The sequence below is a fragment of the Magnolia sinica genome, chromosome 4 (assembly GCF_029962835.1).
Source record: "Magnolia sinica isolate HGM2019 chromosome 4, MsV1, whole genome shotgun sequence".
NCBI lineage: Eukaryota > Viridiplantae > Streptophyta > Magnoliopsida > Magnoliales > Magnoliaceae > Magnolia > Magnolia sinica.
This window is the reverse complement of record NC_080576.1, coordinates 96,533,922-96,542,986: the sequence shown is the minus strand read 5'-3', so window position 1 is coordinate 96,542,986 and position 9,065 is coordinate 96,533,922. Positions and strand designations below refer to the sequence as shown.

The following is a 9,065-nucleotide window of genomic DNA, read 5'->3' as shown; positions in this document are numbered from 1 at the left end:
TAGAATCTGATCCATAGCAGTAGTCCATTTGATCTTTGCGGCTCTGGATAGAGGCTCCGCTAGAGATTTCACCGTCTTCCCACGCAGAGAACTTCGAGTGGGAACCAGCGGTGTTCTTATGGGTGATTGGGTCGGTGTTGATGTAACATTAAAGGAGTCTGTCATTTCACCTGAATACGGAGTATGTATGATATTTTACCAATGTCAATCATAATCGTGAAAACAACATCTATTAACATATACGCCAAAAAGGGATAAATTCATTGATCATAATCAATATACTATCATCCAACTAATGTAACTGGGTGATTATATTTCTAAAAATTTAAAGTTAAGTAAACTTGAAATATACTATCATCCAACTAATGTAATGTAAATGACACAGGAAGTATCAACTATCGACTCCTACTATTGTGCTGAGCATCTGCCCACATTCTAGCTGCAATGTCATCGCGTACTCGATTCCAAGCATTTTTTTCACGCTGAGTTACTCGAATGGACCATTGACGCTCATCATTAGTTGATACCTCTACAGGTATCGGGATAGCCACCCCATCGGCTGCAGATATACCAACGAAATCGCTGTCCAGTCGAGACTCATTTTCAATATGTATATAATTGTGTAGGACATAACATGCTATCACAATTTGGACTTGTGTTTGAAATTCATACTGCATAGCGCTCTTTAATATGGGAAATCTGCCTTTCAAAACACCAAAACAACGCTCAATTGTATTGCGTAATTGTGCATGTTGATAATTAAACAACTCCTTCATGTTTGCAGGCGCTCTCCCGGTTCGATACTCCTGTAATTGATATCGAACGCCCCGGTATGGAGCCATAAAACCAGGTGAATGAGCGTATCCAGCGTTGACAACGTAATATTTTCCTACACATTCGAATCATAGTTCCATTAAGTGAAAAATCGGATGCAATCATAGTTATAAATTAGACTGACACTATTTTAACATATAAGCAATACCGTTTGGGACAATCAAGGGATCATCTGATCGAGTCATTGCATTGTGTAGCACCCTCGCATCCGAAGCAGAACCCTCCCAACCGGCCAATACATATGTAAATTTCATATCGAATGAACACGCTGCCAGGACATTCTGGGAGAGGACCCCTTTATGATTGCGAAAACTCCCTAGTCAACCGTTAGAACATGTGCGGGAATGTGTGTTCCATCAATTGCACCAAGGCAATCCTAAACCATACGAACCAATTATCATGAAAGGACCAAACATTGAATTGAAGTGAAAATTACAGACTTGGAAGACAAACCTACTGGAAAATTACCTGAAAGTAAGCAGACCAATTTAGATTTGTTTGGATCTCCAACGGCGTCTCTGTTCCAGCTAATTTAACTAAATCGGGGTATAGTGATACAATTGCCGTTAGAACACGGTGAAAGTGTCGACTGACAGTCTCTCCTGATCGAATAAATCTGTGACCTAAAACCCGGTTGCGAACATTGTGCCCTAATGTGTGTAGGAAAATAACTACTTGTTCTTCAAGACTAACATTAAGAGTATCACAGAGTCTTGTCTTCTCGCGTATCAGCGTACATAGTTCAAAAAATGAATCTCGATTCATTCTAAGTTGATCTAGACAATCTCCATCGCTAGCCCGAATAATAGAATTGATGAACTTCGCTTGCTCATCATCCCCATGACGCGCTGGTTGTTTGAACATGTCGTAGCGACAATATTCCCCAACAGCCTGTACACAAGCTGACACCATTTGAGACATAATTACCCTCTTCATCTCATCCTCATCTGAAGAATCCATGGAGTTCTCAAATTGTTATCAGGCAATATATATGGTTGATGCCTATATTTTGTAGGGAGAATTTCAATATGTTTCGAATGCAATTGTACAAAGCACAATTCAAAGCAGCCAGCTGCCTATCCTAGATCTTCCCATTTCCAAGAAGATCCCCAGCTCGATGCGATTTAGTATCAAGGTGTCCGTTCCTATATATATGTGTCCGTGCAAATTTAGGTTTGGAGGTGAGGAAACATATGTTTAAAAATGTTAGCAAGTATCAACAGTTAGAAAGCAGGAATGGGAGCATGAGTCCAAAGCATGATTTGGAGTGGAAGTGCCACCTAGTTACAAGGATCATACAACTAATATTTGGAACTTACATGCACATAGCATAAGATGGGTAATGGTGGTTCTCAAAATGTCAAGTCTGTTTGGACTGGTGGAAGGAATCCCAAAAAGTAGACATGGAAAGAAAAATGTCACGTTGGAGTAAATTTGTGGAAAAGAATCATAAATAACCCTTTTGTTTTAGCATATGTAATTTCCATGGAAATACATAAAGGTCACTTCTGATGAGGTCTGACTGGGACCTAGACTCCTTACATGACCATGATGAATTATGGTCTTGGAAATGTGGCCCCAAGGTTGATATGCACTGCTACTGAATTACTAAAACCACCATTGTCTAATTCCCATTTACATTAATATTCCAAACCGAAATTCGCATCTCAGAAATATCCTCAACGTAAAATCATCTTTTTTGCATTGTGTGCTTGCGTTCATGTAATATTCAAACAGAATTCAATATAAGCATTTGGATTAATTTGTAGATCAAAGAAACAATTCAAGAAATGAAGATTCATGAATTTTGACAAAAGAAGCCATCATTGATATCAAAAAATAAAAATAAAAACAATGAAACCATTCAAACACAAGTCTATAGATTCCAAGATATCAAGTAGATCTCTCAAGCAAGATTCACATAATAACAATCAAACAGGCCAAAAAAAAAAAAAAACTTTAGACCACTGCCCCCACTTCACCTACACCTATTTTACCTTTTATATCCATCTCCATTTCTTCCCTTTCAGTGTGTGATCATTACCTGTCTTATTTATAAAATTTTACTAAGTCTGCTTGCATTGCAGTACTGTTCGAATAAGGAGAAAATGGTGGATAGTAGTGGAGGAAACGATGCGGTTACAGGCAGAATGCTAGGGGACATAATGGAAGAATCGATGAGGATTTTTTGGGAATTCATCAAGGCTGACAGAGATGAAGCTCATGTCATTTTGAAGGGGCTGTTGAGCTCTCAAGCAGAGGTTCAAGACCCTTCAGACCCACAGCTCTTGGCCAACATCCAAGCAGATCTTCAAAAGGTTATGTGGGAATAACCACCTTTCCTTTCCACCAATCCAGAAAGTTATTCCAATATTTTGAAGGGTTAAAGAAAGAATATAAATCTAGATTGGGGCTACATGTAACTGGTTGTAGGTGATCATTTCTCCTGTCAAGTATTCATCCCAAGATTTAAATAGATTTTTATGATGTTCTGTAACCCTACATGTGTGTGCATGTACCTCATGAATCACGTTCTGTAGCAATCCTAGCCCAAAAATCAGACCTGTCAATAGGTTCCCAAAACAAATGGATGACTGAATAAAATCTATAAACATTCTATCTCATTCGATGAGTGAATCACTTAAATTTTGGACCAGGGCATCTACAAAGTGGAACCTGCACAATGTAGTGCTTGGAACCTCACAAGTGTGCCACGTGGGCACATGTGGTCTCTAGATGGCCCACCTTAATGCTGCGTGCCAGATCAGCATATCTCACAATTTTTTTCTACATTTACATGAAAATACGAACAGAATTCAATAGAGAAAATAGTTCTTAAGCTCCTTTTTGTTATTATGTTGTTGAAACACTTTGAAACCATCATTTAATTGTCTTGCATTGCAGAAGGAGAAGAATCTGAAAGATATATAGAGAAGTGGAAACTGCATAGTAAAGAACTTCCAAAAGCCAAAAGGAGATTGTTCAGATGATGCCCTCTTCTTCTCAAAGGTAGACTTAACATTAGTATCAAGGGTGACAAATGATCAGCTACTATGGTATGACAAAAAATTGAGTATGATGATTGGAGTCAAGGCGTCTAATAAAAAAATAACCATCCTAACCATCAAAATGGAGCCTAGGTTGATGTTTAGAGTCAAGGCATCTAACAGAGCCTAGGTTGATGTCTAGAGTTGAGAAACTAGTAGTGTGTATGAATCCATATATGATGTATGTATGTATCGGTTGATGTGCGTGATTCAAGGTTGATGTTTAGAGTTAAGAAACTAGTAGTATGTATGAATCTTACAGTCATGCATAGTGCTCAAACCTCATGTCAATGGATGGGTCCTGATTCAATGAGGTAGTGAATGTAGACTGCCTCTATCAAGAATTTAAGTGCAAGCTCCAAGATGAAATTTAAGCTTCTAGCCTACAGCATGAATTCAATACACTGGTGAAAGTGGACTGGTTGGGCTCTATCCTGACCTTTGACATGTTAAAAAAAACTTCCAATGCACTTTCATGTTTAACGTTTGAGCCATAACCAGTTAAAAGAGCTGTCTATACAACCACATTTCTCTTCTTGTTTTCTTCAAAAAGCTTGCAGGAAGAAAAAATGATTTAACAAAACAGCTAAATGTTTGCTCAGCTGCCTTTTTCCCTACTAAAAAGTTTCAGCTATACAAACATGACCTGCTTTAAGGAAAATTCATCATTTCTTCTAGTAAAAGACACGGTGGCCTATTTCATTGGTCTTTCACTTCTTACCACAGGTAACAGTGGAAATAATGGTAACAGTGGATTTCATGACGTAAGAGAAGAATCCTTACTCAAGAATTTAAAATAGGCTTTACCGGTAATATATGATCATAGCCAACATATATGCAAAGCCCAACTATTGCAAACAAGTCCAGAATGAAATTAAAGAGAAAGCTCAGCTCAATACCATTACATTAACATCCATTGACAGAATCAGACATGAATAGCAAATGCAATTAATCGGACAGAAATAAAGTAAGATAGTTGAAAGGAACATACCAGAGATCCTTATCAAATGCAAGGTTCGAGATCAATGACCTTCTATTCAGTAAAACCAAGCTGCGAGTTAGCAATAAATTTACAAAAAAAAAACTCAAAGCATTAGGCGTCGAAAGATACTATGTAGTTGAAGGAATCCAATTGTGTATATGTATTTGGAATCCAATAGTATTGAAGAACTAAAAACACTACAGGCTATAGATAAATTCATTGATGGACATGGAGGATAATGTAGACTCCATGGACTGAAAAATCTGTGCAATCCCAAGGTGATCATCTTTACCCATGCTTCAGTTGAAATCTATAAGTTTTACATAAAAAATAACACAAGACTCCCAAAATCCAGATACCCCCATTTTCATGGTAATTCATGGTTTGAGACATCGATAGTCCAAAACCCCCAAAATCCCTAAGCCATGAGCAGCGTCAAAATGAAATTTTTAAAAATTCTGCGCTAACCATAGCAGGATTAAGGCAGAATCGGTGTAAACACAGGAAAACGATTGCAAATTACCCAACAGCCTCATTTTTTGAGGGAGTAAATGGATTGAGAAAGCAACATGTTAAAAACCCCCAAAATCCAGTAATATTAGCAGCGAAATTTGAGATAATCCAATTTATTCAGTAACCAAAGGAAGATTAAAGGAGAAAAAGAGTAAATATAACAGTATATTTATCAGTTCCCTGGTTGAAATCGAACATGCACAATAAAAATCCCCTAACCGGAAGCCATGGCAGAAAGCAGACAATAACCATGCATCTCGGAGGGCTATCTTACGGGCTGCACATTAGGGTTTGACGTACATGAGGGTTTCAAGAGGGAGGAAGAAGTTGTACCTTTGCCCTCAGCCCAATCGTCAGACGACGATGGCAACGATAATGGAGGAACTCATGGCCATCGCAATCCACACAATACCTGGATTTATAGCCCCGTTTGGCCGCGAAAAATCACCTCCCGCCATCAATCTCGCCCAATCTCCCGCCATTACTCCCCGCCCTGGCTCTCCAATCCCATCCCATAGTTCCAACGATCGACTGCATGCGGAGGGATTGGGATGGCCTCGAGACGCAATCCACCTCCAGAGTCGCCAATCCGAAGGGATTACCTAATCCCACAAAGAATCCCTCGCTTGTGGCTGCGTTCTTATCCTCTCGCGTATCCCAAACGCATTGTTTGTCATATGGGGTGGGATTTGACTCCGCAATCCATCGTAAGCCGTCCGTTATTGTTCGAATCCACCCGTCCAAACGGGCCCTTGGTGGATTCAAAACGCAAGTGGATTACACTTGTGAGGAAAGAAATGTGTACGATTGAAGCTTTTTTGATTCACCTTGATGTTTGATTTTGATGCATTGAGAACACAAAAACTTATCTTAATACAAAACTTTTATAAATTTATAAATGTTTCGCATTAGTGCAATGTTTCATACTTAGGATGCATTGAAAGCACATCTTTAATAGCCCTACAAATATTTCAAGGATAATTTTATAATTCTCAATGCACACTTGAGTTTTCGATCTGACTTATTTTGTTGTCTCATGCTATCAAATTGAGCTCGAAAACTAAAAACATGATGGAATTTTACAAATATCAGGGTGGGCCCCACTTAGCTTCAGATCAGGTGCGTCCTATTTTCAAGCACTAGATGTGACTTGATTGGACTGATCCGATGAACGGTTTAGATGTTATAGGTACACCACGTGGCCCCAAATCTTCACAGTCCCCCCGTTAAAGTGGCACGGGTACCATTGGACCCACCTCATGTTCCATTAGATAACGGGGTGACGACAGGAGTAAGGTTAAACCATCTCTCCTCAGTACACGAGGTTGGGTAGGTGTTCGACCGTCCAACTACTTGCCACCGTGGTAGACAATCAACGGCTCAAAATACACATGGATTGGATTATCCTATACTTTTAATCGCTAACTTCCAGATGGACGGTATGAAGCGAACATAGTTTGGAAGGAGACATTAATGAAAAGTAAAGAAAAACTATAGATATGATTGTGTTATAAGTAGGATATTTAAAAATGGTCTGCCATGACGGGCCCACTAAATGGTCGTTTCAGATTAAAAGGGGACCATTCCACGCATACCGTAGAGAGATGACTCTACCATATCTCGGTTACACGCGCCCTGACTTGTCTCCCAACATCACCACATATTAAATAGCCAATCAGCTGAATGCATATTGGTTACCACCCCATGCCTTATCTTTTATCTTAAATGTCCATTCATTTTCCTCTATCATTTTAGAGTATACCTTTAAAAATGAATAGATCAAGGCTCAAGTGGATCACACAACGGGCGTTAAAAGCTAACCATTGGAAACTTTTGAAGTTTTTAAAAATTTTATTTTATCAAGCTGATATTTGTACTCTCATTTATCCAAGTTTATATATATATATATATATATATATATATATGGGAAAAGGTACTATGCGCTAGAGCTAACAAGACCGTCCCATGAGGTCGAGTTGTGTGGGCCCCACCGTGATGTGTTTCGAACATCTACCCCATCAGTCAGATGCACCATTCCATCGTGGGCCTAGTCTCAAAAATCAAGTCAATCCGTGACTTTTGTGGGCCACACCACATACAGAAGTGGGGAGGGGCCTTGCACCATTAAAACATTCATAATCATTTTTTGGGCCCACCGAGATGTGGTTTGCAAATCCAGCCCATCCATTATGTGTCCCACTTGGATGAGGGTTCAGACCAAGTTTCAACAGCATTCAAAACTCAGGTGGGCCCCACCAAGTGCTTTTATATGTTTTAACGGTGTATTCACATGATTTTAGATGGTATGGCTCACCTGAGTTCCATATACGGCTGATTTCTGGGATATCCCATAATTTAGAGGGGACCCATCAAATGCACGGTGTTGATGGTCGACACGCATCACGGTGGGGCCCACACGCTTGACCTCATGAGGAGCGCATAGTACCTTTTCCTATATATATATATATTGAAGTTTTTAATTTTTTATTTTATCAGTGATCATCATGGTGAGCTGCATATGTCAAACATGCTCTACCTAGTGAGGCAATTATGATGTATGTGTTTTATCATGTTATCTATCCACTTATTAATCTTGAATTAAAAAAATAAAGTAGACTACACCACACAAAATAGTGGTTATTGAACACACACCATTAAAACTTTTTGGATAGAACATACCTTTGATTTCCCTGAAAAGTTATTAATGGTGGGTGTTCAATAACCACTATTTTGTGTGGTGTGGTCCACATTATTTTTTTCAGTTCATGCTATAAAATGAGATTAATAAGTGGATAGATAACATAGATAATACACATACATCATAATTGCCTCACTAGGTAGAGCATGTTTGTGAGCATGTCGCTCTTGTTGCTCCACCATGATATGCGTTCTATCCAATCCATCCATCCATTTTGAAATAAGCCCAAAAATGGTGAGATTGAGTGCTTAAGTGGACCGCACTATTAATAGGGCCATCTATAATGTTTATTTACCATTCAAGTTGTTTACCAGGTCACGCGGATTTTGAAGAAGGTAAGACATAAATATCAAATTGATCCAAAACAGGGAGGTAAGACATAAATATCAGATTGATCCAAAACTTCTGCAGCCCCAATAGGTTTCGGGTACTAGGCATTCAATTCTTACTATTTCCCGTAGTGTGGTTCACTAAAGGATTTGGTTTGCCTCATTTTTAGAATCGTCAACTAAAACTATTTGTCTAAATAGATGGACAGCATGGATAAAACACATACATCACAGTGGGCCCCACAGTGTCCCTTACACGACCGTTCGTCTCCAGCTAGGTAAGGGGTGCGGGCAGTACCTAATCCACGCCCCCAGACGAATTATCCAGGTGTCCAGGTCGGTAGCCTACATTAATAGGTTCACTACTGAGCTTGTTCCTCCTCTCTAACCGTCCATTTCTTTCGTACAAGTATGGCCCACCTTATCATTCTGATTTTCGGATGAGGGAACTCTGGTAGTGCGGGCTACCTGATGATTGGGCTGGATCTTAAATGTATGTGTGAGAAAGCGTCAGTCCAACTCAGGCGAGAGAGTTTGCATTCCTGGCAGAGAATCTTACGGTTAGTTGAGTTTGACTACATCAATTATGTTAGTTGGAGGTGTGTGGGACCCACCATAAGCAACCGCTTAGAATACATCTAACCTTATTTTCTGGGCATAAT

The 9,065-nt window shown here is 39.3% G+C and overlaps 1 protein-coding gene across 3 annotated transcripts; it reads right to left on the bottom strand.

The window, feature by feature from the left end:
* On the bottom strand, nt 1-5,982 carry LOC131244606 (uncharacterized). Of its 3 annotated transcripts, XM_058244110.1 has the most exons (3): nt 5,710-5,982; nt 1,303-1,979; nt 795-1,210 (listed from the first exon to the last, which is right to left on the bottom strand). In XM_058244110.1, the coding sequence occupies exons 2-3, from the start codon at nt 1,792-1,794 to the stop codon at nt 1,151-1,153; spliced, it is 552 nt and encodes a 183-aa protein (XP_058100093.1). In that variant the 5' UTR covers nt 1,795-1,979; nt 5,710-5,982; the 3' UTR covers nt 795-1,150. The 3 variants fall into 3 exon arrangements, 2 of the variants coding, with proteins under 2 accessions (XP_058100093.1, XP_058100094.1); XR_009170421.1 differs by lacking the exons at nt 795-1,210; nt 1,303-1,979 and adding an exon at nt 1-170; XM_058244111.1 differs by lacking the exon at nt 5,710-5,982 and having other exon boundaries at nt 1,303-2,227.
* Between the last annotated feature and the right edge of the window lie 3,083 nt (nt 5,983-9,065).

Coding starts and splice junctions, on each gene's coding strand:
- LOC131244606 (XM_058244110.1), bottom strand. CDS start 1,794: ATGGATTCTTCAGATGAGGATGAGATGAAGAGGGTAATTATGTCTCAA. Junction 1,211..1,302: donor ATTGGTCTGCTTACTTTCAG/GTAATTTTCCAG, acceptor CGTATGGTTTAG/GATTGCCTTGGTGCAATTGA.